At 40.1% G+C, this 27,366-nt stretch overlaps 2 protein-coding genes across 4 annotated transcripts in view; one reads left to right on the top strand and one right to left on the bottom strand.

Annotated features, from left to right (window-relative positions):
• PDXDC1 (pyridoxal dependent decarboxylase domain containing 1) overlaps positions 1-18,888 on the top strand; it is a 32,012-nt gene extending 13,124 nt beyond the window's left edge. Inside the window, exons 7-23 of the mRNA XM_068423975.1 lie at positions 1,980-2,048; positions 2,569-2,647; positions 3,418-3,502; positions 4,295-4,343; positions 4,451-4,552; positions 4,755-4,880; positions 6,124-6,174; positions 7,263-7,326; positions 8,696-8,784; positions 9,495-9,600; positions 10,721-10,892; positions 11,554-11,672; positions 12,490-12,611; positions 14,514-14,606; positions 14,706-14,802; positions 16,050-16,154; positions 16,950-18,888. Of these exons, the coding sequence (XP_068280076.1) occupies positions 1,980-2,048; positions 2,569-2,647; positions 3,418-3,502; positions 4,295-4,343; positions 4,451-4,552; positions 4,755-4,880; positions 6,124-6,174; positions 7,263-7,326; positions 8,696-8,784; positions 9,495-9,600; positions 10,721-10,892; positions 11,554-11,672; positions 12,490-12,611; positions 14,514-14,606; positions 14,706-14,802; positions 16,050-16,154; positions 16,950-17,212 (1,791 nt within the window). The 3' untranslated portion in view covers positions 17,213-18,888. The remainder of the gene's footprint in view (positions 1-1,979; positions 2,049-2,568; positions 2,648-3,417; positions 3,503-4,294; positions 4,344-4,450; positions 4,553-4,754; positions 4,881-6,123; positions 6,175-7,262; positions 7,327-8,695; positions 8,785-9,494; positions 9,601-10,720; positions 10,893-11,553; positions 11,673-12,489; positions 12,612-14,513; positions 14,607-14,705; positions 14,803-16,049; positions 16,155-16,949) is intronic.
• On the bottom strand, positions 18,826-26,483 carry NTAN1 (N-terminal asparagine amidase). 3 transcript variants are annotated; one of them, XM_068423979.1, is made up of 11 exons: positions 26,333-26,483; positions 25,100-25,202; positions 24,947-25,012; positions 24,240-24,348; positions 23,170-23,243; positions 21,754-21,807; positions 20,897-20,950; positions 20,240-20,337; positions 20,055-20,126; positions 19,640-19,753; positions 18,826-19,458 (listed from the first exon to the last, which is right to left on the bottom strand). In XM_068423979.1, the coding sequence occupies exons 1-11, from the start codon at positions 26,411-26,413 to the stop codon at positions 19,279-19,281; spliced, it is 1,005 nt and encodes a 334-aa protein (XP_068280080.1). In that variant the 5' UTR covers positions 26,414-26,483; the 3' UTR covers positions 18,826-19,278. The 3 variants fall into 3 exon arrangements, with proteins under 3 accessions (XP_068280080.1, XP_068280081.1, XP_068280082.1); XM_068423980.1 differs by lacking the exon at positions 20,055-20,126 and having other exon boundaries at positions 19,090-19,458; XM_068423981.1 differs by lacking the exon at positions 18,826-19,458 and having other exon boundaries at positions 19,663-19,753; positions 20,014-20,126.
• Between the last annotated feature and the right edge of the window lie 883 nt (positions 26,484-27,366).

Genomic DNA, 27,366 nt, shown 5'->3' with positions numbered 1-27,366 from the left:
TTGCCAACTTGAAATTTGGATTTTAAAAATATATTCAGACTTTTCCTCCAAGAGACTGGTACTTGCACTACAGTCTAGTACACTACTGGCAGCAGTCTTGTGAATTGGTTTGGGCCAGTGAAAGTTTTCCTTTTGATCCCTGTGTCTGCCTGGAACTTCTGCTGTTACAAGTGAAGCTTCTTCCAGATTTTTCCCAATGCTACTATGTTGACTGATACATGTATCCCCAAGCAAGCTGAGCAGGCTCGCTCTGCAGCTCTCTGTAGCTATAGTGGACCATATGTTTAAATTAAAACCATTTGTCTGGAAAAAATACTTTCAGGTTGCATTTATAGTCTGTGTTTTGCAGCAACGATACAGTGAGAGGAAGAGAAATTTTCTGAATATTTCCAGTGAAAGTATCTTACATGCTAACTTTTTTTTTTTTTTTAAGTGAGTGATTGTTTCTAGGCTGCATTGCACTTTACATAAACCGTGGCTCATGGTGAAAAAGACCCAAGCCCAAACATACTGGGTTTCCAAACACTGACTTACTGCAAAATTTATACTGAATGATGCCACTGTACTCTTATTTTCAATAAACATTATCATTTTTTTCTCCCTCAGCTGTTTTCCTTTAAAGTAGGCTGTGCTGATCTTGTTTAAAAAAAGTCTTGTTTGGAATAGCAAGACTACCCCCACAACCCAGCGCTTGAAAGAAACCCAGTTTTTCCTAATTATGTTTAAAACTTGTTGGCTTTGACAAGTATTTATTTACATGAATATTTGTAGACTTAAATAAGGTAATTGAGGCCATATACAGACTTTCCTATTGCATACCTAACCTTCAGTGCACTGGTGATATTTTGCAAACTTAACATGCACTGAAATGAAGAGTCAAGTTCTTGGGGCCTTTGTTTTTCAAGTCTTTGGAGAAGGCAGGCAGAGGTACTGCTAACAGATTAAAAATGTAGACCGCAGAGAAATACAAATATCATAGGTGGAACTTGTCTTGGCCAAAATAACTTGGAAAGTATGTGGTAAACGTTGATTGGAATAGTTTGTTGTCTTTGGTAAGCCAAGTGTTGCGTGTAGTTATTGACCGAAACATCTTGATACGAGAAATACTGCTAAGAATCGGTATTTTGGGAGCCTTTTGCTTCCGAGTACAGAGTAATTACAGTGGAACCTTATCTTTTGTTTATAAGATAACCTGTCCACATTAGGTCATCACTGAACTTAAGAGATCGCATATTATCTTTGATTTTGAGTGGTATATGTTGTAGAGCAGACCATTGAAACTGAGTAATCAGACATTAATTCAATTTCTGTTAAATGAAATGATAAGAACAAACTAGTCTGTAGTTCTTTTAATTTGCTGAACCTTCTGTTCAGTGATGAGTATGATCAACTAGATTTCACTTCTCTAGTGATCTTACAAGTTAAAGATCAAAATGTAGGAGACCTTGATTCCTGAGCTCCCCCTCTTGTTAATGATGCAAAAGTTATCTGGAATTTGCCTCCATATCAAAAGAACTTCAGATGTACCAGCAGGAATAGTCAGCTGAGCTGTATGATCAAAGTAGACAGATTGTGCTCTACTCAGTAGTGAAGTGACTGCAAACCTCCAGTGGAACGTGGCCCATGCACAAAGCACGCATTTGCTTATAGGATGCATTAATTGCATTAATTGCAGGGGTGGCCAGGACAAAGAGGATTGAGTTTAGGCTGTTGTACAGGGCACGGGTATCTCATTAGAAAAACTGAACGCGGTTGACGTGCTAGCCAAAAGTTGACTGCTGTTTTTTTCCGATTTCTCCTGTGCTTTCTTTTCTCTGCTATTAATTTGATAAGTAAGTTTCCTGCTAAAACTTACTTTATAATGTAATATCCGGCTTCTTATTGTCACGTTTACTGTTTTTTGTGTCACTGTTTATATTTCTGTGAACACCTGAAATGGGTATGTCCCGGTTGTTGAAATTCCATCATTTTTATTGCAGCTAGGATTACCCCTTTCTTGCATGTGCCGTGTGCCTTGTAACACTATGTTTGGATCTCAGCATCAAATGGTGAGTTTGTCTTCCTTAAGAGCTCTTTTTTTTTCTGCTCTTTGAAAACCCTCATTAAATGAATGTTGAGTATGTTGTTAAGAAAAGCTGATTAATGTACTTACTTTTTCAAACTCTTAAAGTCTTCTGTGTTACAGCTGTACAATTTGTAGATAGAAATCTTCCAAAAAGCCAACAGCTTGTATCTTGGTCTTGTCATTTGCAAGACGTTTTTAATGGCATATAGTGAGGTGCTTTTTAGTCCAAGATTTCTAGAATACATGTAGTTGGAGGTGCGTTTACAAACTACATGATGTATTTGTGTTGTATTTTTCATAAATGCTTTATCTGACCTTTGGGTTATTTTACCTTTGAGAAGAAAAAACTGCAAGCCACAAACAAAGACATTAAGAATGTCTTCCAGAACTTCAGAATGCTTTCCATTTTCACTCTTAATGCATTTTTCCTGTTCAGCAGAAACAATTCTGTACTGTTTGAAAAACATATTTATAAATACATATATTTTTCTTATTGATAACAGGATGTTGCTTTGTTGGACAGAGTGATTAAAGATGATGTTGAGTCTGGAAAACTGCCTTTGTTGCTTGTGGCCAATGCTGGTAAGTGCTATGGACAAACAATAACGAATCCAAAATAAAAATATATTTTCTTAAACAGCTTAGTGGTTGCATGTCAAGAAATATCAGGAAATATCTTGATGACCACACAATAATTATTTGTCTAAAGGGGTTTTTATTTAACTGTTTTAAAGTTGGATTGTACTGCTACAGTTCTGCTTATGTCGAATGACATATTAATATGACTAGAACTTATTTTAGTGAGTGCAAATCTCTTGGTCAAAATCAATTTCACATTAACGCTTCAGAAATTTTTGATGGATGTGCCATCAACTTTAGCTTTAAAAAATATTTTTTTCTTCTAGTTAATTAAACAGAACTGCTCCTGAACAAAATTTGTTGTAAGTACGAATGAAGGAGGTGACTGTTACTTGCTTTGGACTTAGAAAAATATCTGAGATGTTAATCTTGGTTTAGTTTCCTTTAGTTGAGGTCATACTTTGAACATATTAAAAATGTCTGCATTTCTTAGCTGAGGCTGCTGAGTCTTTTAGTGCACAGGACATCTATTTTTCTAAGTATTTTTAACCTCTATTGACAAGCAAAACAAGTATCTTTATTTTTTGTCTAGAATTCCAATTGTTCATAAGTCATGATGAACTAGATACATATATTGTGAGTGGGCTTCTTTTAAACATCCTTTTTCCTGCTCTTGTGTGACTTTTTTGACAATAGTACAAGAGGTCCTTTTATGTAGAGTCCTAGTTTGCATGCTTATCCTTTGTCATTGCCTTTTTTCCTTTTCAACAAAGGGACACCAGGTGCTGGGCACACAGATAAACTTGGCCGACTGAAGGAACTTTGTGAGCAGTATAATATGTGGCTCCATGTAGAAGGGTACGAAACTTGAAATTTATTTCTATGTAACTATATTCTTTAAAAAGTCTGATTAATGGACAGCGCATAATTTTACAGCTAAGCAGCTAGTAGAGGGCCAAGGGATCATCTTTATTTTTGTCATATTAAGCATTTTAAATTGTTATAATTTTGCCACTGTATGAGATAGAGATTGTTTTACATATATAGGAATAATCAGTTGGAGTGGTTATTTCAGCATAGGTTAGTGGTTACTTCTACTCAGATGGTAATCTTATCTGCCCTTGCTTTGAAGAGCTTGGAATACAAATAAAAAGACCTTACAGGACAAGTCAGGGGAGGCGTTATACAGTGATTATGGAGAATGAGAAAGAAGCATGGAATGAGTGTGGAAGAGATGGCACTTCAGTGAAGGTTGTCAAAAAGACTGCTGCAAGTGCAGCGTGCAACATAACTGGGAGGAGGATTAAATCAACAGGAAAAGAAATTCCAAGAACTTAGACAGTGTTAATGAAGACTCCAGTGCTCTAAGATTATTTGTTTTGAGCCTGGAGTAGGGACTCTGTTTCTCCTGATATTTCATTGTATAGTATTGTATTTGCATGCTATTTATTTCTGATACCAAATTGATGCTGAATTATGGGTGGGACTTAAGGGGATGATTTCCCTAAAGGTTGGACTGAAACACTTTTAGATTGAAATGGATTTTTACTTCTGGGTTTTCAATCATGGAATACCAAGTAGCAACTGAAGATTAAAATGCTGTCTCTTAATACATATTTAATATGTGCTAAAACCACTTTATTTTTCTAGCGTGAATTTGGCAACTTTGGCTTTGGGTTATGTCTCCTCTTCCGTACTGGTATGTTTTACTATGTCTAGAAACTTAATAATGTACTGTAGATTTTAAGGTCATGATCTAATCAAAATATATATGGCTTATATTCTGCTTATTGTAATAAACTTCAGGCCGCTACAAAATGCGACAGCATGACTCTTACTCTGGGTTCCTGGCTGGGTCTCCCAGCTGTACCTGCTGTGACACTCTACAGACATGAGGATCCATCTTTGGTATGTTTAACTTTTCAGTCATTATTCTCAAGATCTTAAGACTTTAATTTTGATCATGTGTAGTGTCTTGTTCTTCATAAGCATCTAAATTATAATTGGAAAAAAGCTCCCTTAAGCTGTGACACATTCCATAAGCTGGCAAAAATGGAATAAATGAAGAGAGGTTAATAGTGGTTTGTTTGTTGTTTGTTTTCATCTTTAGTCCTTAGCAGCTGGGCTGACATCGAGCCAGCCCGTAGAGAAGCTCCGTGCCCTGCCACTGTGGCTCTCCTTGCAGTACCTGGGCCATGATGGGATTGTGGAGAGGATAAAGCATGCCTCACAACTAGTAAGCAACAGCTTGTTGGCACATTGTTTATGGATACTTTGCTGCTTTGAGTTTGGGTTGGAGACTGTTCTTAAGAGTCCTCACCATCTGATTTAACAGTTTGAGTCTCCAAGCAGAAACAAAGTTCAGATAGCAGCGATAGTACAAGCAATATCCAGATGGCTGTCGCAGAACACTGTTATACTTAGGAATGTTTTTATAATAGCTGTTAATACATCTTCTTGAGTATTGTGATGCGTTGTAGAAGAATCAACTACCAATACTGTAGTTGTTGACAGTATAGCATATTGATTCATAACCTGTTACAAATTACGAAAGCAGAGTAAAGTGTTTAGGGGAGGGATGTGCTTTTACTATTAGATTGTATATTTTATTCGGTTTTTAAAATGAGAAATCCTTAATCTTTGTTCTTTCTAAACAGTAAAATAACATAATAGCTTCCTTTTTTTGTTAGTTCTCTATTTTAACTATTTTGCTTCAAAGCTGTTTGGAGAAAGACTTTTTCTTATTTTCCTGCTCTAGTTGAAATCGTACTGATTTAGGTAATAGTAAATTATAAATGCCTGACAAAAAGGACTTCAAAACATTTCTTCAGACACAGTGGCAAGTGCACTATTTTTGAAGTTGAGTCCTTACCCTAGTGAAAATTAAGGTCCAATATAATGTGTTAGTTGTTAAAAAATGCATTGTTTATATGCAAAACATTTTTCCTTAAAGGTACAGCACTTACCAAAATTTAAAGAAGGGCAACATGGAAATGGAAAGTTTCTGTGATGGTTAGCGAAGAAGGTATTGGCATGAAAGACGTAAAACAGAGACAAAGTATCATTAGTCATTAAGATTTTGTGACATCTAAGATTGATTTTAGCTTTTATAATAGTCTATTAATAGTCTTAAACCGGAATGTAAGAATGTATTTTCTAATGAAAATAAATGTTCTACTACACACTGTGCTTTAGTTACTCAACAGAGTTGTAATGTCTCTGGAACTTTGTCAACAAACACACCAAGACTTCATTTTAATGAAAATCACTTGTAGTCAATGTTTTACTAAAAACAGAAAATATTTTTCCATTACATTCTAAATTTACAAATAAGAACTGGATGAATCTCTGACATGTCGTAGGGGTTTGTTCAGAAATCAAAATGATGGTAGTGACTAATGTTTTTCAGAATAATTTTCAACTTCTGAAACTGTGTGTTTGTCTCTTCCTTTTGTTTCCCTTCTGCTGTGGTCTTTTAGAGTCAAAGGTTGCTGGAAAACTTGAAAAACCTGGATTTCATTAAAACTTCGGTACAGTCTACATTTAATATGTTGGTTGTATAGCTTAGTTTTGCTGCTTAAATTATAAGGATAATTTTGATTTTTAAAATTTTAAAATATTACTTAAATCATAGCCATTGTTTTGGAGCTGACAGTACAACATCCAGAAATTGTTTCCAGAAGTTGATTTAATTTCATTTAAAACATGGATTTGTTCAGTAATACATTCATGAAACCAGTTTCCATAAGCCTCTCTAATACATTCTGGCTGCATCTTACCCTGCTATTGAGATGATACTGTGAACCCTGTGAAATTGTATGCAAAAATTATCCCAGCTGAGGTTTTTACACGAGAAATAGTTTTAGAAATGACATCTAATGTCCTGTTCAACAGGGTTTGGTGGTTTTACTTCCCCCCCGCCCTCCCACCCCGCGCCCCAATTTTCAGTGACGCTTAATGTATAGAAAATATATTCAGCTTAGTTTTCTGGGGCAATAGATAAATCATGGATAATTCTGATAATAATCATTTTTGTAAAAATTGTTTTTCCAAGAGTACAAGTGGCCTTGGGAGTTCAAGTTACTGTAGCGCTTCCCCATTCTACCTAAATAAATGTTGCATTTTTAAGATTGTGAAATGTAGCCCCAGATTGCCTCCAGAAGTTGCCCAGTCCATTTCTCCTATCCCCAGAGCAGGATCAATTATAGTCTTGTTATTCCTGCTGGAACTGTCTTGATATTCTCCGTTCTGGGGCGATTTCCAAGAGCATTTTTTTTTTAATGTTAATGTCTGAAAATACTTAAAGCTAAATAAACTATTTAGTACACTATATTTGCTAATGAACATGCTTAGATTTCTTGCTTTATAGTGCCCAAATTTTAATTATGCATACCTTTAATGAATGCAATTCTGCTTTAACTGAATAATGATTTACTTTCCTGTGTTTACAGATATGTTTGCTCGCACTCCTAGAGTTAATTTCTGATACTGAGGTAGTGTGAGCATTGTTACTGCTGTCAAAACAAAATGATCTGCTTTGCTCAGCAGTCCAAGTAGTTATATACAGTGTTAAATCTTTAAAAACTATGTGGAAAATATATTTAACTTTTTTTTTAAGGTTGAAGATGAACTGAGTTCACCAGTGGTGGTTTTCAGGTTCTTCCGGGAATATTCAAATAGAGGTATGTTTATTTAAATACAGAACCCAAACACCTCTCTTCATAAGTTTTTTTAAACTAGTAATTCATAAAGTGAATTTGACGAGGTAGATGTTATGTGGTGCACTTCTCCTGTGTAATATGCTTCTAAAAAGGTTGTGAATGCTGGTCATAATCTAGTGGTAGAATCCATACATGTAATACCTTTTTCATTTAGATAGACCGCAGTGTTTTAAATTTCCATAACAAGTCGTTTTCTGCCCTCTTGAGTGAGGAGAGATTTGCATATGATTTTAATCTTGAGAGCAGATGATGGAAGTCTCTCATAAGCTGCAGGCTGTGTTTGAGTGTAAGTTGCAAGAGCCATATTTCTGCGTTTTCATGATTACACTTGCTGTTGCAATGGTTTAAAAAATAGCAGAACACATTAGGAACAGTTCTGTAAATACTGTCACGGGTATACGGTAGCCACACCACATGTGGCTCTGAGCAGAACATCCTTAGTTGGACGTGCTCCAAGAAAGAGGATGTGTGTCCTCTCAGTTACAACAGAGGATGTCATTGTGCTATTTGTATGTGCACGCTCTGAAGGTGGGGAAATGTTCAGCTGGGATGGGGCAAAAGACTGCTAGAAAACTTTGTAGTTTCATTATGAGTATTTTAATGGTCTGTGGATTTTTTGTGTTGGGTGTGGGGGAGGGTTGGTTTTGGTTTTAATCTAATTAGTGTTTGCACTTATGAAGTAAACGCATTCATCCTGGTCCAGTGACTTGATGGATTGCATTGTACAATGATGCATTTATTTGAAAATCTTTACTAGGGAGAAGTCACCCACCTGAATTATAAGGATGTAAAATGCATAAATACAATGATGCATTTATTTGAAAATCTTTACTAGGGAGAAGTCACCCACCTGAATTATAAGGATGTAAAATGCTTGGCTATTTCTGCGTGTTTTATGTGTATAATGGGATTCTAAATCCTTACTATTATTTTTCTGTGGTTTAAAACAGAAAGTAATCATTAAAACTTGATAAAAAAGGTAGCTAAATGCATCAAATTAAATATTGCAGCCTGCTGTGATGGGATTTTGTTTTGTGAAAATATTGTTTTTCTTTCCATTGGGGCATTTGAACCTCAAAACTGAGAAGTATTTTATTGATTGTTTTTAAAACTAGTATATTCAGCTCTCTGTTTTACTTCTAGTATTTGTCATGTTCAACATACCTTTAAAAAAAAAGCCCTTGTTAGTTTGCTTGAGGTCCAGTACATCGGGCAGGTGTGTTACATTACCTAGCAAATGTAATTGTCTTTTATCTACATTTTATGTTGCCTTTTGTTTAATTAAGTAAATAAAAATCCACTTCTGTGATTCTTTTATCTTTGGATTCAGATCAAACCTCACATGCTGCACAGGCCTCAACTCTTCAGCACCCCATAATAAGCAACGAAAGACACATTTATGACACTTTCAATCAGTGGGTAAGAATGGATGCTTTTTCTCTTTAGGAAAAAAGAAGTGACAGTGGAATGCTTCCAGGGGTGCCTCAGTAATTATAAAACCTTTGGTAGATTAGTTTGATAGTTATTCTTCATCTGATAACCTTTGCAAAATCTAGTGGCATTTTGGATTGAAAAGATGAGTTTAGTCTGAAGCAAAGTTGCTTTCACACTTCTGATTATTTTACGTGTAATTACGACTGAAATTATTACTGCATCTTAAACTTCTGCTAGTGGTCTTGTAGGAATACGTGAAAACTTCAGAACCCTTGAATCGGCTAGTTGCTTCATTGACAGGGTCTGTGTCTTCATGAATAGGTAGTCTGTCTTTTCCAGATCTTAAGAGAATTAATTCTAGAAACCTGTTCTTTCAGAGAGCTGAGCACAGAACTATTTTGGATCGATTACACAGTAATATTACATGGCATACTTAACGACAGTGGCAATTTTGCAGAAACTTCTGACTTGTAACACTTGTAGCTTATTCTGAATTTTCATGACTTTTAAGTATATGTCCAACTTTGTCATATCACCAGCAAGCTGAAGTATTTTGTTACAAGAAGTGATTTTGAGAAAAACAGAAAACTGTTTAGTGTGTGGTTCTCCTTAACTGCAGCAAGAATCTAGCCTGAGTCAGTGACTGCAGGAGGTCGTGCTCTGTACTCTTCTGTAACTGTGCCTTATCCCTTCAGCTAGGAGAGCAGTTGGCACAGCTGGTTCCTGCCAGTGGAGTTGATGTGGTAGAACTGGAAGATGAAGGCACATGTGTGCGTTTTAGCCCACTGATGACTGCTGCAGGTAACATTAACTTAATTCAGCCACTTGTAAAAACTGGGATTTGCTATAGAATTGTAGAACAATCTCCTGGTGTAAAAGCAGATATACTCAAGAAACTCTCTCGTATATTTTCCTATGGTGAGGATTTTTTTATAAACAAAACAAAACAATCTCGGCTTTATCATTCTGTTGTCTTGGCAACAGGTGGGTTAGAGGTAGCTCAGCTGTTGTATGTGACATTGCCTCACTACCTCTGCAGAGAAAGACTCTGTTTTTTAAATTCATTAGGAAAAACCAGGGGAGAAGCTCTTTGCTTCTGACAGTTATAAAAGAAATATGAAGGATAAATCATCCCTACCTTTCCTTGTCTCAGCTGCTTAACACAAGAAGATGCTTGACCTTTCTACATGGGTGTTTCAACACTGAAATAGTGTTTGTGTTCAAAATATAGCTACTTAACTAGAATAATTATTTACTAAATCTCTAGGGTTTTTTCTATAATACTGATGTAGGAGGGAAAAAAAATATTAAAATCTTGGCAAGTGTCTTAAATTTCCTGTTTAAGCCAGCACTGTATGTTTTGCACTAATACTTTGTTTAGACTCAGCAGATGCACAGAGCAACTTGCAGGGGCTCAGGATGATGCATGGTATCTCCTTTTAGCTTACGGGGGGTGAATAGCTTAGGCTATCAAAACACCTGACACTGACGTGAGAGGATCCTGGTGTGCACAGAAAAGTAGATTTTAGAATAAAATTACTTGGTGATGCTGTGATGATTTTTTTTTTAAAACCATCAGCATGGAAGCTAATTCATCTGTTTGGCTATGGGAAAGAGGAATTTTTCTGATGCTAGCTACTGATGTAATGGAAAAGGGTATTGTCCTTATTAGTTGTAACATCAGAAAATCCTTTTTATTAGCTTATTTTTATGAAATCTTTAGCTCTCTCCATTTTGCTGTATTGGTGGCTAGAGAACTGAAGAAAAAACACTCTTATATAGACCAAGATATTTCAATACTATCTGTAAATTATATTTATGATTGACTTAGAGTGGCTTCTTTCCAGATTGCTTATTTAATTCAGACATCTACGTGTGTGTCTGATGACTTTTATCACACACTAACACCTCAGCTCTTTAGTGTTAGGAACTGAAATACAAGATGTTGATCAGTTAGTAGACTGCTTAAAAATGAAGATACCAGTATTGACAAGTACACTGCAACTGAGAGAGGAATTTGAGCAAGAAGTGAGAAGAACAGTAGGCCTGTTGTATATTGAAGATCTCAGCTGGCCAGGATTAGGTGTTGTAAGGTAAGTCTTTCAGTATTTTCTTCATTAGATATTTGGATAGACTGTGCATTAACAGAAAGGAATATGTGATCTCTTTAGTGATGATTTGTATGTATTGTTTGCCAATTAGTATCTGGCTTTGTACCCACAATTGAAGCTTTTGAGTACTCTTTGAAAAATTACCTTTTAAATATTGCTTACTTTGAGATTTTTATTTTTCTTTTAAGAAAAGAGCTGTTTTAGCAAAATTAGGGCAACAGTTCTAATATTGGAGGCAGTGCATGGATCTGTTAGATGGATATGTAATATGCAAGTGCATCTTTCTGTATAACTTAGATTTTTATCTGTAATGGGATTCAGTAATATACTGAATAAAACCCTTCAAATGTCTGTTCTGATCCTCTGATACGGTCTGCTGGGAAGGATTCCGTATAGTCAAAACAGCTGAAGTATAATAAATATATTACCTAGAAATCTGTTGTGTTCAGTTAAGCTTGCAACAGCAACCTCCCCCCACCCCAAAATCTCTAATGACCAGTGCCAATAAACTTGTTGATCTAAGCTGTAGTGTTTTGAGGTTTTTGGTTCGTAAAATACAGAAATTAGTAGAAACATGTTAAATTTCTGTATATTTTTGTATGTACTGTAAAGTGAAATTACTGTCTTCTGGCTTGGTTTGAAGGTACAACTATAATAGCGATGGGAAGAATGATGACAAACAAGAAAAAGAACTAGAAAAAATCAATACAGAACTTCTGAAAAAATTAAACGAACTGGAGTCGGATCTCACTTTCTCTTTGGGTAACTGCACTATTTGAAAAACTTCTGTTGAAGCTAATAGTCATTTTACTGGCTGTGTTATAATGGGTCAATAGGTCATTCGTACGTAGGTCATTATAACGCAAAATTACACTGCTGCGCATAGGGTGGTAGAAACAACATCTGTAACTTTGTTTCCTCCTCACCCCTACTTAAGCTGGTGAATGTTCAGCAGGGTGAGCAAGGTGCGCTGTTCTCAGAAGTACTTGTGAAAACTGACTTGGAGAATAAAAGCTCTTTGTGAACTGAGCCTTCTCAGGTAGTGCCGTATCTAGTGAAAAGCAGATCTCATTCAAAACCCACTGACCAGTTCACCGCTTTCTGTGGGTCGATTAAAAGGTTCAGATGACTTTCATGATAATTAGCAGCACTTTCACACTTACATAGTGCCACATTATAGCTGAAATAATATTAATTTGCTTACTCAGAACTCTGATCTTTTTCTAGTCAGCTTTCAAAAATTAAGTGTGCTAGAACTGTGGAACCAAGTGATCTGTAAATGGCAGAAAGTAACAAGTTTGAAGTGTATTAATCACTGGTATTTATGATACAGCTCCTTGGCTGTAAAAGTATCCACTGTTTTTCTTGTTTAGATGTTGTTTTCTCTCCTCTCTTTGAAAACCCCCAGGGCTGACTTTTTTAGTTTGCGTAATTTATACCTATGCAGATACTGCCCTTAATTACTGAAGAGTGTGTGTGCGTGTATTAGGACTTCCAGATTCACAGGTGTGAGGGTTGCACCTGTTGTGAAAGTGCTTTTCTGTACATCACAAAGACTGGACTCTCCTTGTGCTCACAGGTCCAGAATTTGGAGGGCAGAAGAACTGCGTTTATATTGGCATGGTAACTGAGGATCTGGACGTGTCGGAGTTAGTTGAAACTATTGCAGCAACAGGCAGAGAAATCGAAGAAAATTCGAGAGTATGTATTAATAAATCACAGAGCATTTCAGCACCTTTGTTTTTTCCCTTCCATATTGGCTTCAGGACATGGTTTTGTTCTTTGTGAAAGTAAAAATTGTACTTGCCTGCAACAAACTGTATTAATCACTGTGGAAGTAAAAATCTGTGTCCACATAAGAACTTTTTTTACAGGATTATGATATTCTGAGGATGTCGTGATTTCTGTTCATGGTTCTGTGTTCGGTAGTTCTAGTGAAAAACTTTATTAGTACTGAAATAGGCACTAGCTTTAAGATAAGACTGTGCCCTAAAGTGTGTGAAAAATTATAAATTGGTGGCTTAAAAACAGAAATTACAAATTACCTGTTGAAGTAATAAAGCTGATGATGCAACTCCCTTTTGTAAAAGCATTTACTGATTAGAGTTCTCCAGATGTTCTCTAAAGTAGAATTCCTAAATGACCTGCATCACAAATGAATGTCTGTCCTTTCATTCCTCTTGTGTTGAGCATTTAATTTCCTTACCTAAAAAATTAAATAGAACTTCAGAAAACCTTTGCCTATTTGTGCCCATGGGAATATGTTGATTTTGGCAATGAAACTTTTTCTAGCAGTGTTTTCTGGAGATTTTCAGCCCACTCTTGACTTCTTATGCTGATTTGAGGGTAAGAGGTAAGATGGTTTGCCTGTAGAGTACCTTCAGTTTTTTAACTGTTGTAGTTGAGAGATTAGGAACTGAATGTTGGAATAAAGGCCCCTCTGACCCTGAAGCTTCTAGGGAGGAACAGAGAGTAGTGGAGGACTCGGAAAGGTGCAGTCCTTGGAATACAAGGACTACAATAAAGCTGTGGTGCTGAAAGGATCTTGCACCATTTGATCTAAAACTGAGAAGCAGAACCAGTCTGGGAGAATGACACTTGTGTCATTGAGATAAGTGATGAGGCTTTTAGGCAAAAACTGTTCCAGTATCAGCAAGCCCTTAGGACATACAGATAAGTACACTAAAAGGCAGAACCAAAACTTAAGACAAACATCTTGACTGGACCAAGAACCACAGTGGTTCTTCCTTGTACTCTTAAATGCAATCCCATTGCGCTCCCTTTTGCAGTCAGTGCATTGGGGTATTTAGCTTGCTGTGGTGGTCAATTCCTGGCTTGCTTCTCCCCCAGGGAAGAGGAGCAGCTGCCTCTTTTTCCTTTATTAACTGACAGTAACTCAGATTTTTGGCATTTTGGAGGAGGTGCCTGTCGTCTAGGCCTTGTGCAATATTAAAACCCATATTAAGTTACGGAAGTTGGCATTTGTCTTGTACGTGACAAAATTGTGACTTTGCTTTTTGATCTCTTGGGTTTGTTCATTTATTGCTCCTACAGCTCTCCCAGTAAGCTGCCTGTCCTGTGCAGTGTAAAACATCACTGATGCTGCCATAGGATGCCACAGGGATCAGACTGGAAGTCATATATTAAATCTGAAAAACAAAGTTGAACCTGGAGCTAGACAGACTGACACATACCTGGTTAGACTTACCGTGAGGCTGGGTTAAGTCCTGGGCACTTACAGAAACCAAAATGTACTCTATAAACCTAAAAATTCTTTCCAGTCAGATTTAGCATCTGATGAACGCTTTTGTACTAAGCAGATCTTTGAAGAATTTGCATCACAGGCTCATCTCTAAGTAAAAGAAAAATACGTACCGTTCCTGTTTAAAATGACATTCTGTCCTCTGGGTATATCTTTTAAAAATCCTGCAGTCAGCCTGTACGGTCTTTAATTTACAGTCATAATGAAATAGTGATTGTCAAATACTGTCTTAAATTAGAAAAATATCCAACTACCATGTTTACATCCTCAAAACTTGAACTAAAAAGACAATTTCAAGTCCAAATAATATATGTAATAATATAATTTCTGTTTTTTACTAGCTGTTGGAAAACATGACTGAGGTTGTTCGAAAAGGGATACAGGAAGCACAACTTCAGCTTCAGAAAGCAAATGAAGAACGACTTCTGGAAGAGGTAAGGCTGGAAACTATCAGTTATCTAGGGAACTTGAAATAACTTGTCATGACACAGGGAGCTCGCTCACCAGCCAGTGTCTGATGGTGTACTTTGCAGGGACTGCTACGACAAATACCTGTGGTAGGCTCTGTGCTGAACTGGTTTTCTCCATTCCAAGCCTCACCAAAGGGAAGAACGTTTAACTTAACAGCAGGTAGGACTCAGTGCATCTGCAACTATGTTATGCTGTCATTTGAACTGTTTCCATTTTATACTAAAATTGCAACACACTTTCTTGTGCTGATTTGTTCATGAGTGATGTAATCCACCCTCGGGATGTAAAAGAACATGCTCTTCACTATTTCTAATCTCACTTGTACAGCTTCTCTTTTGTTCTTGCATGGTGAGTCACATTAAAAAAGCTATATTAGACATTGGCATTTATTAATAGAGGGCTCATTTCCGTGACTGTTGGCATATGCTGTGTTAATAAATAGATAAGCTAGAAGGGTAGCACCGGTCTTGGAATGTTGCTCCCCCATGTATGTGCACATGTATCCTCGAGTGTGCTTCCAAAGTGGCACTTGGCTGCTCTGCTGTGCTACTGGAACTTGATGTCTCGGTCTGAAATCCTGCTTTGAGGCATCATCGGGCTGGTGCCACACTAATAACTACTAGTTTGCATGCTAAGTAGTGCAGTGCCTGACAAGGACAGGCTAAAACTAGCTTGAGGACTAGCGTGAACATGGCTTTGTAGGAGACAGTAACGAAGGGAATATCACAACATAAAAGACTATTATTTTAGTCATATACTTGTAATTCCTGTCTGGTGATGTAGAAAGAACGGTCTATAGATTTTACATCATTAAGACTGATGTACTAACATAGTACTTTCTGAAACTATAAATTTTCACTGTGAAGATTGTGGCAGAGTCTTAAGAATATTCCTGAACTCTGCCAAGTGTCTGTGGGACCTAGAACATTAGCCCAGCTGTCTGTGTGTCTTTGTAAACGGCGAGGAAGGCTTTCTGCTGTATTTGGGATCTATCTTTCTGATTCTTGATGCACCAACTGCAAGGTTCTTAGGGCAGAGAACAGCAAGGTTTCCTTGGGAATACTGACCCCCCTCATAGCTAGATCCCCCTTCCAAGCACACTGCTCAATAGCTTGCAGCTGGGACTATGGCAAGTGCCCAGGGGAGAAGGGGAAAAGGACTACTGGGTGTAGCAGTGCTGGGAAGTGAGGGGAAACTTTATTCATCTTTGTACATCTCGACACTCATATCCCCAGGTACTCAGAAATGGATTACCATCAAGTGGCAGTTTCAACTCAACCTAGCACATGCAGCTGCAGAAATGTGCAGTAAAAATAAGATTGTTACATACCTTATAAATACAGATGAACAGAAAACTTGTCTAGTTTGTGCTATGTTCAACTTGATCCTTTTTTTGTAACCTGCAGGCTCTCTAGAATCCACAGAATCTACATACGTATCAAAAGCCCAAGGAACAGGCACTACTCCACCACCAACTCCTACTTCCAGCCTTGCAAAGCAAAGACTTCCTGGTAAGTTTCTAAAACATCTGCCGTCTGAGTTGCATGACACAGGAAGACCCACGTGATTTTCCATCGTTCATAATACCTGCAACTAGAGCTCATCTTATAGTGCCTTAAGTCTGCCTTCAAAATCTTAATTTAAATGTGGCATGGAACACCAGCCCCCTCTGTTTTCTCCCCAAGAATTCTTCCTGGGACTACAGGAAGTTGTTATCCCATTAACTGACAACTGCCTATGAAGTCTGGAATCTTCCTCTGGAATATTATGAGGTTATTGAGTTTTAAAAATTAGCAGGTAAACAAGCCAAAAGTCTTATTTGAAATGAAAGCATAAATAATGTGTAATCGTGTATTTGAGCAACTGCATTTCTGTTGCTACCTAATATTTTGTATATTAAATCTATGGCACTTTCTGTGTAGTTGTATTAGTAATTAATGTTGATTTGACTGGCAGGAAAACCATAGTGTTAACTCACCTTCTGAGTTGGTTGGCTTCCAGCCTGTGGTTTTCAGTGCAAGTTTTTACCCTAGAATGAGTTCGCTGTGCACGTGGACAGCTCGTTTTTCAGCTGAATTTTAACAATCTCTGTTTACACAGGATAAAATAACAGGTGCTGTTGCCTCACACACATCCCTGTAACTGCCAGCAAGTGTGGCTATGTTTAGGGTACAAGTTAGCACCCACATCAAATCTATTTCTTTGCAGTTGTAAAATTCAGATACTTTCTTTGAAACTTAACTTGTGCACACCACATTTTGTATTTGCTGCCTTCATTGGTACTGTGTTCTTCAAACGCTTTACAGGTCAGAAAATTTTTAAAAGGTCTTTAAGAAGTTCCGATGCATTCAGTGAGACCAGTTCGGTCAGCCACTGTGATGACCTGGAGAAGATGGATCAGAGACCCCCAGCTCTATGCCCTGGCCAAGAGCAAAGACCTTTGGAGACAGAAAAAACAGAGGAGCAGAACGAGGTGGCACAGGCAACAAAGACGGACACTGAGGACATTCAAAGTGACAAATCGCCAAGTGACTGCACAAAGGTAGAGGAACAAGAAAGTCAAAGATAAAATCGAGACTGTGGCTGTCAGCCTTGGCAGAGGAAGCCCGTGCCCTGGGAGCTGGGGTATGAATGATGCATTTAAAATGTGACCAGTGCCACACACTCGTACAGTAATAACTACTGTAACTTACTAACTGGGACTTTGCACAAATAGAAATTCCCCCATGGGACAGAGATTTGTCTTATCGTACACTTGTTACAGATGCTTTAATCCTCCACATGTTGGTGTCACCAAAGTACTAGTGAAATTTATTAACTGCTCGTGAACATTTGTAAAAACAATTGGCAGTTATCATTCCTGAAGGAATCTAAGCATGATAATAGCTGCTAACTAACCAATCGGCCGTACACAAGATTAACAATGCAGTTGCACCCAAAAATTGTAAAATCATCTTATTTTATGTTAATATACTTTATAAAAAAATAATCAACTGCCAATTGTTCACCTTTTTAATATTTAAAATTCAGTTTAGCCTCTCCTGCAGTCGCACTAGCTCTGTTTTGCTTCTTTTTTTTAACCTTACAAAGAACATTGCCAAGCAGCCGTGGTGCGGTGAGCGGTGGGAGGGATGCCTGTGTATATAGGAGTCACTGAACTGTACTTTGCCATCAGCCATTTTTCCTGCTGTTGTATGACTTGGCCCGTTCAGCTCAGGCCTGCGCTACAGCGGGGACCAAGTCAATGAGGTTTTTTTAGAAAGACGTAGTGCCTCTGCATGCCGGAACGGCTTCTCGCTGCTGCCCCTGCGAAGAATCACCACCACGCCATGATTTTCCTTTGCACGTTGTTTATAAACCAAATATGACTGAACACGTTTATGTAGTGTAACTGGAGTTCCTGCTGTTGTGTATTTTTAAAGATAGTTGTAGTAAAGCTTGAGAACCCACTACATTTGTGATGGTTTCAACACTTATTTTTTTGAATAACAGTAACTTACCTATGGTAGGAATTGTACAGACTCAAAGAAATTAGAGGTTATTTACACTACAGCACAACTTTATAGTCTAGGACTACTTAATGCACAAGCAAAGCTTTGGATACATCAAAAGCTAGAGTGTAGAAGTCACCTCCCCCCCCAAATTATCATAATCACTTTGCTACAAATTTTCAGAGCCTCTTGTGGAGAGGAGCTCTTTGGAAAACCTTGCTTTCACCAAGGTACCTCATTTTGGGGAATACCACCCCACCCCTACAGAACTGGATACAAGTACTGTAGTTTGCTTCATTTGGGTTTTGTTTGGGTTGTTTTTTTTTTTCCTCCCCCTAAAAGGTATAAATTAAGACCAGGATGGCTGTAGCGGTTGCAGGACTTACTTCAATAATCTGAAAAATTTTGGGTCTTTGACTTGTACTGTCACCTGATTTGACTTTCAGCTTCTAGATCCTGTGGGGTTGGGATGCCATGGACGAGGTTAATCCTGCTGCTGGGGTAATTTATGTAAATCAGAGTGCAATTTTTCTAAAGTGCAAAACCAATTAAGTTGACTAGTCTTCCTCCTTGGTTTCTTTGGTGCAATGAAGTATGTTAATAAGCGTAATTTGTTGGGGATAAAGTTATCACCACAAGGATTAATTAATTTTTAATGTTTTTATATTTGGAAGTGTTAAACCAGTAGTTTTGTTGGAATGAGCTTCATTCTTCAGATACTGTCTGAATGTTTCAATAAAGATTCTTCAAATTATTACTCTTGAATTAAGTCATTGTTGAAGGATGCTTCCCGATGTTTCAGTAAGCTTTAAGTGTGTGCAGCTTATTTTCACTTTGTGTGGAAAATCATTTTCTAAAGCACACCCCCAGGTAATGATTTCCCTTCTCGCTCTCTCAGCACTGCTGCCTTTACCTGTGCCCATCAAATTCCTGTATGGGAGCAACAGAACATAAACAAAGCCAAATGCTTCCTTCCCAGTAGCAGCAATTCCTACGTAAGTAATGCAGAAAAAGCAAGTTACTTCTGTCAAAATATTTTATTTTGAAAAGCCCAGGAACAATAGTATTTGTGACCAGCAATATGCTTTTTGCAACAAATTGCTCTTCTTGCAAGACTATGCTGCCCTAAAGAGCTGGTTCCAGGTTAGATCTTGTCAGAACAAACCTGTTCCCACAACCCTTCTTCATTTTTTTTGTAGATGCGAGGTTTCCTGTCAGGAAACAGGGAGCGAGATGGAAAGGGATGTTCTTTTAAAAATGTTAATGTAGATCTAATGTGGGAAACAAAGTGGGGTGGCTCAGCCAGGGGCGATGTGGACAGATTCTGAAAAACAAGATCGTAGCAAGAGCTTGCTTGGCACTCAGGGTACAGAGTTCTCAACTATTCTGCCTTTTACTAAGATTATTTCCCACCCTCCCCAGCAGTACTCTGGGAGAAGCTGTGACAGACCATACCCCTTGCTCTACTCAGCTAGAAGAAGAAAAAAAAAGTCAGTTGCAGGTACCTGTAAAAGCTGTTTATCATCTTGTTCCAACCAGAAATCCACGTGGGGGAAAGGCCTCCAGAAATAAGGCCCAATATGGAGTTGCTCCATCTTTGCATCATAAATGTTAGTCAGCTGAAACAACACAGATGAGAGAAAGGCAGAGAGATGGCAAATTCACTTCATCTGGAAGGCCTTAAGCTGCAGCTTCTCTCTTGGCCATAGTGCCTGCCAGCTCAGCCCCACTTCATTCCTGTTGCATTCACATTAACCGATTATTCTGACAAACAAGGCATTAAACTGTAACAACCGAGCCAGAACTGAAAGACACAGCTGGGATTATGCCCGTGACCTGAATCTCTTCACACAAGTTATCCTGATGTAGGGCTACTCACAACTGCACGTGGAAGAGCCGTGCATCCAAGACAAGGCTCACCCTGGCAGAAGTGTCTGATCTCCACTGCTGTCCTTTGCCTCTGCTCTTCCATCTTTCGCAGTGGTTTTGTTCCTGACAGAACACGACCAAAGCATTTTTTCCTCAAGCTTTTGACATTGCCTTGCCCCCAACTGGGCTCCCCTTCCAGCAAAAATACCCTTTCTTCCCCTGTTACTTTTACTCACTGTTGCTCCTGTTAAAATATGGGCTGAACGCAAATCCTCATCCGGCCCTTTTTCTGGGAAGGTCGCAGGGAAAATCTCTGCTGTTTTAACATTCACAGCTGGCAGGAAATAAGAGTTTAAATACAGAAACAATTAATTCTTACAAAACACTTGTTTAAAATGACCGTGTCCCCAACATGACTGTGTTGCAGGAACTTTAGAACCCATGAAATACTACTCTTATTTCTCAGTACCACAGACCCCTGAGCCTGTGATACCATATTTCTACTGATTTTGATGTTGCTTGGGCAGCATTTCAATACTCCAGAAGAATATTTTCAGAGATACTTTAAACTAATTCAAAAAAACACAGAATGAACAATGAAAAGAAGGTTGAATTCTAACCCCAAAGGTTAGTACAGTGGCTTGGTATTGGCCAAAAGTGCAAGTACAGTTAAACGAAAAAAAATCTGCTTGCATTTGTACACAGCCACTTCCCCGTGTGCATCTACCCAACTCTGGAACCAGAAGAAAACTTGTATTTCTACCTACGCCTCCAACGGCAGCACTTCACTTTTAGGATGGGCTTTACCTAGTCATTAAAAGCAGCCCATTTACTACTGGAATCTGAAAAGCAATCCAGTTACAAAAAAATAACTGAATTTTAATTTAACTCACCTATTCCATAAATGATTGGAAAGTGAATATCCTTTTCTTCTCTGTCATTTAGTTCTGTTAAGAAAAAATAAGTCAAATTTGTAGGGTTTGGGACTTTTTTTTTGAGCAGCATTCATTTAGTTGTGTGTTATCAGAGAAGAACAGATCTGATGTTGCATAAAGACAGAAAAAAAACCCAAGGAAGCCTAAAAGAAATGTGGAAAGGAAGGTAGAGGCCCGTAACAACCTGCTTGGGGCCTGGAGCAGCACTCTGTCTCCAGCCAGCTGGCACTGCACTCACTGCACAGGCAATTTGCAGGGAAAAAAAACACAACGCAAAACTACTGCGCTGCCAAGTTCCAAAGATGTGAGTCACCAACAGCACTGAAATGCAAAGATGATGGAAATATGACCTGAATGTGATACGAAGAAAAGGAAATTACTTCTTCCTTTATGTGACACCACACCCTATGAACCAACCGGATGGGTTCACGCATTCATTCGAACCCGCAGGGAGGCAGGTCGAACAACCCGGCAGGTCAAAGGTCTGTAAGTGGCTCAATGGCCCCAGAAGCTCTCCACAGGCACCCAGTCTTTCCACAGGACAAAGGTGGGGACACAACCTGGTAATGATCACGGGTGGTACTACTATCAGTTGCACTTCAGCAGCACTTGGTAAGGAGAGAATCCTCACTGTGTTGTCTGTTTGACATCACCACACACACTACCAGCAATAAAACTAAAAATTACAAGTCGTTGTGGAGGACTTGTGCTGTTCTTTCTTACAGGACAGACAAAAAAGCCATGTGTGAAAAGACCCCCACACTTTGATTTCAGTGGCTAAAGATACTTCAATAAACAAGGAAATATTTTCTTACCTGTTACGCAGAAAGTCACTAAATGAACATCGTCTGGTTGGAGATCGAATGCTCCTACAGCAACAACGATAGCAGCAATGTGTAAGACTGACTGGTGGCAAAGCAGGTGCTGTATATAGACGAGGGGGGATTATCAGTGCTGGGCACTGCAGAACAGACGGGCAGAGATACCTAACGCACTGTTCCTACATCAGGCAACAGAGCAAAGAGGGTTTTGCAGATTTGCTTCAAACTAACTTCTATAAAATTAAAGCCACAGCTACTAAACATAACAATAATTTACCGAGAGTAGCCATTTGTAGTAGCAAAAACACGCTAAAAGTGCTGTGCCACTTATTCCTTTTACTGACACTGGTTTAGCTCTGGCACCACATCAGCTCTGCTTTAGTTCACTATACATTTAACAGCTTATATTCAAATAGATTTTCCTAAAATGTTACATATATAGTGAGCAATCCCAGTCCTTCATTAGCTCTATATTCATTATGCTTTTCACCATTGCACACACCAGAAAAAAAAAAACCTCTTTTTTTCAAAGTTCTAATTGTGGAAGACCCGCCCGCCGCATCTAATAGCAATACAGCGTTATTGTTTCAAATTGTGACTTGATGCATGAAAATCAGAAGGTTGAAAAAAATAAATTAACCGAAACACTTGACTCTGTACAGAACTCTCATAGGACACAGAGCATGGCTAACGGGAATCACCGGGTGCCATGGCCACAAGGGCGCATCCCAGGACCTTTGATGGCTCCGTTTTCCTTTTTGTTTATCCCCCTGGGCCAACTCCCTCCAACCCTGCCGTCTGCCCCCCTCCCTGCCCCTTCCCCTGCCAGTGGGGCCGAGGCCTCTCCACAGTCCAAAAGTGCTCAGCACAAGCCAGAGCACTTACAGGGCCTAAGCAGGTACTTTACATTTCCAATTTGTTTGTAGAGCACCACAATCACCTCTCTGGACTATAGATTTTATAAACAGACATAACATCTTTAATAAGACAATTCCAAACAGTAATTAAATTTTCCTCATCACATTAAGGGATGAAATGAATAGTGACTAATGAGGTCACCCACATCTATAGATTTAGACAGTGACTACACTTGCCCAAGATCACGTAGCGTATCGGCAGCAGAGCCAGGAATCAAGCCCATCTGAACTGCACTCCAGTTCTACACGCTAGAATATAAGGCAGGAGGAAATTGCACGTTGAGGCTCTCCATCCCACACGCTGACCACCCACCAGCCTCTGAAGCCCAGCCCCTCTCCGCACCGAGTTCTCAGGTAGAGAAAACACCCTTCAAAACAAACCCGGATTTCTTTCCATTAAATGACAGGGGGCTCAGATTACAAACAAACTTTACCCAAATCCAGTCAGAACTATTTTTTTTTGGACATGAGAGTGGAAAAAACGTGAACTTACTAAGAAGCTGATTAGTAAGTTTTTGTGATAACTGCCTATCATCATTGAAACCTCCAACTAGGTGCACTTCCAGCCTAACAGAGATGGAATAACAGGAAACAGAAGTTAAAAAGACATCCCAAAGTGAATGGCTTTACAAAATAACCCCCAGCCCAGACTGCAAAGCAATCATTAGAGAAGCCTCACTCGTTACAGCCACATGCGCCCAGCTGGTTTGCGTTACACAGCGAGTTATGGTAACTCCATTCTGAACACTGCAGGGATCATCCAGGCAACAGCACAAATCAAAAACTAAGAGGCATTACATGCACCCAGTTCAGGCTAACCGGGTGGTATCTCCAACGGTCAGCACCTCTGGTTTGGAGGGAACTTAGTAACCACTCCTCAGTTCCCAAGAAAGGGTTAATTACTCATGAAGATTTTTGCTCCTGTGACTCTGGACCATACAGCAGGGTTCTTCTCCGGTAAGTGTCTATGCAAAGACAAGCCCTGACAAATCATGAGCTTTTAGAGCCCATATCTTCTAAGTTCACTGAGCTTTTGTTCTTACCAAACTACAGGGGCAAAACCCTCCACATTCAGGAAGAACCTTGTTTGCTAAATTCCGTTTCAGAGCTTTTTTCCCCCACTGTCCTCCCCCCACTCCTATTTTGTTTTTTTTTTTTTAATGTGGGACTTCGAAAAATCCCAGATAGATTCTCAGATCCCCAAAGGAATTTACAAGACCAACAGTCTGGAAGGAAAAACAGAACATAAAACCAAAAACAGTCGTTCAGAAAATTCTGCACATCTGAAACAAAAGTTACTGGGAAACTGTAAGCACAAAACCTCACAACAGCATTTTTACAGAGACACTATTCAGAACAGAACCATGCTTTAAACCACTGCTAAAAATACCCTCAAAATCATCAAGGAAATAGTTTTCACTTCACATGTGGTTCCTGAACAAAAGATATTTACTGCACAATTACCTTGTCTGAACCCCATATAATCACACAAAAATTCCCCACCTTACCAACTGCCATAACCTTTATGAAAAACAGTATACAAGAAATAAGAGCAGAGCTGACCTTCCATGTCCAGTGGTGTTAGAGAAAGATTTTACTGAACTCATGATGAGTGACACCTCAGCTTCTGTGTCCGATCCATCACAGTGTGTCAAGCAGGTAGCCCCACTGCCTGAAGAAGACAGAAGACAGTTAATGACATTGCTGGAGGCCGTTATGCTACTGTAAGTGAAATCAGTAACAGTTTACACTACCATAGCAGTGTAAGAGCTACAGCCACCACCTTCTTCCTTCCTCTCCCGACAGCAGCCTCCAGCAGAAGATCTGGGCTGACTGAAGGAGGCAATAACCTCTTTGCGTGCCCCATTATAAAATCACCAGAACTCACGCAAAGGGTACAAGTGCCCTCACAACCAGGACCAGGAAACATCTCTAACGTCACAAATCCAGGCATGTAGCGAGGATCCTTCCACAAATTCTACCTCTGTTATTACCAAACCCTGCAGGCCCAAACTGCTGGACACAGCCAAGGTCTGCATCGGCCACCGGAGCAGATCAAGTTTAGGATCTGCTCACTGAGCAACATGGAACCTCTGACACTAAACACACCAACTCTTTGAACCAGTCATTCAGTTAATACACCATGTGACTTTTTGAGATTCAAGTTTATATAAACATAATTGCAGTTTATTTTATTAAAGCAGCATAAACCAATACTAACTCATTACTTCAGAGCTACAGGTTTTGTTCTTAACATCCTTTAAAGATACCTGTGTGTCGGAGCACAACTATGTGGCAGGTAGTCGCATCATCTGACCCAAGAATGGAAACAGAACCTATTTTAAAAGAGAGAAATGTTGTAAGAACTCTACTCTTACAATCATTGCTTCAGCAGAAGAAAAAATGTTTGTGTTCCTACCTACCGTCTTCAGGGGTAGTCACCGCAAATTCTCTTTGCTGGACATACAGAAGACCTTTGGGTTCCACAATTTGAGCGGGCTGACTTCTTAGAAGTTTTGCTTTTTCCTAAAGATAAATGATAATAGAGACTACAGTGGCTGAATTCTCAGGTGTATCCATTACTTGATAGAAACATCACCTCTGAAAAGCAAAGGGAGCCAGGTCAGAGAGAAACACACATATTCTGTATTATGGAACATTCTGAACTTCAAGAATTTTTCACTTTCCTGACACTGACCTATTGTTAAATCCTATCATTCCTTAAACACACAAACCCCCTTTCCCTGCTTTATAGATGATAATATGTAGGTACAACAAAAAGCAATAGCACTTGGCAAAGATTACATTAGACAATACCACAGCTGATCTTGGAAGTTTAATCACGACAGGAAACTTTTGAAATATAAAAGTTTCCATCTTCTACTGCCACAATCCAGCATATTTATTTAGTACTTATCACAATATCGCTATTTATCAGCTTGCTTAGTGCATGGAAAACCCAGCTCCCTGGGCTGTGAGCACTGCAGTGCTCTGTCACAGACCTGCTGGGTAGGCGATGAATTTCCATCCTGGGGCTCAAAAAACACTTCACAGTTTTATCAAATTTGCTCTGGTTTTCTGCAAAAACTCAGTTTCTACAACGAAGCATTTTCCGATGAGAAACGCCTTCCCAACCAGCTCCGCTCAGCAGCTCCTGGCTCACGGCCCGCCGTCAGGATTACATCACTTACATACCGACACTGAGGTTAGTACCGTCCTGCAAGTTACTGTCTTGACTTTTATCACCAGTTTTTGTCATGGGGCGGCCCGGCCCGGCCGAGGCGCCCACCCGCCCGCGCCGCGCCCACACCCGCCCGCCGCCCTCCGCCTCAGAGCATTTACCGCTGACCCCCCGGGGACACTATTTTACCGGTTCTCAATCAATTCGCGTCTTTTCGGTGTCACAGCGCGGCGAATGCGGCGGTGCCGAGCCGCGCTCCCCCCCGCCGGGCCGCCCCAGGCCGGGCTCCCTCAGCCCGGGGCCGCCCCTGCCCGGGCCGCCTCAGCGCGGGCGTCGCCTCAGCCCCGCCGCCCGTGTCGCCCGGCCGAGGCGGCGGGTTTTCTCCCGGGCACCCCCCGCCCCGCGGCTCCTCCGCACGGCGCCGCCGGGCAGGGCGGGACCCCCGCCGGGCCCCTTTGCGCCGCCGCCTCCTCACCTCGAGGTGCGGGTAGGCGCGGATCATGTCCCCCGTGGGCCGGGCCAGGTCGATCCGCTCACCGTTAATCAGTAGCGGCATCTCGGGGTGCGCCCAGGCCCGCGGCGGCGGCTCCGGGCTTCCTCCCGAGGGCCGGGCAGGGCCGCGCGGGGCGCTGGGAAGCCGCGGCGGCGGGAGGCGGGCGGGGAGCGGCGGCACCGCCCGCGGCAGCCGGGGCTCGGCGGGAGGGCCCGGCCCGGGCGGGCTCTGCGGGGGGCGGGCGGCCGGGCGGGGTCTGGGCCCGGGCCCTCCCCGGCCCCGCAGCGGCCGAGGCACTGACAGGGAACATGCCCGGTCATGCACCCGCCTAACGATTTTAACACGTTAACGCTGCGCAAAACCCCTCCTGCGACTGCGGGATTATCCGCAAATGTTATAAAAAATAGTTTCGGAAATAACCACGATAAACTCCCAAACTTACAAATAAACCCACGCCCCCATCCTCCCCCCAGCAGCCATAAAACTGAATTTCCAATCCCAAAGACGACAGTCCTTCCTTAAAGACGAGGGGTTGTTTCCTCCAGTTTTCCACGTATGAACAGTAAGAGGGGACAGCCAGGGCACCGGGGACTGTTCACAACCAACAGACAGAACAACCCCATAACCCTAGCTCTACCTTTCCAATCCAATTTTCACAGAAGTAAACAGTTATAGCAGACACTTCCTTCCAAAGATAGTGTATTTCACAGGTAAGGCAAAATATCCACCTCTGAATCAGCATTCCCCTCAATACTGTTAGTATTTACAGAACTAAGTCTCTTTAGCAAAACGCCAGCACCTGCCAGCTCACCTGTCTGCAAGGACACTAAGCAAACCAGGTCTATCCCAGAAGAGATCAGAGTGATCACAGAAACACTGCAGAGTTCCTAAATGAATTTCTGTTTTAAGCAAGTCCCTTTAGTATACAAACGTTAACTGTGCAACTTCAGTACAGACAGTTCAATGTCTTTACGCTATGCTTTGTGTCACTTAAATCTTTCTTTTTTCGCTTTTAA

This window comes from Nyctibius grandis, chromosome Z (assembly GCF_013368605.1).
Source record: "Nyctibius grandis isolate bNycGra1 chromosome Z, bNycGra1.pri, whole genome shotgun sequence".
NCBI lineage: Eukaryota > Metazoa > Chordata > Aves > Nyctibiiformes > Nyctibiidae > Nyctibius > Nyctibius grandis.
The sequence above is the reverse complement of the archived record's forward strand: the minus strand, read 5'-3'. Positions and strand labels throughout refer to the sequence as shown.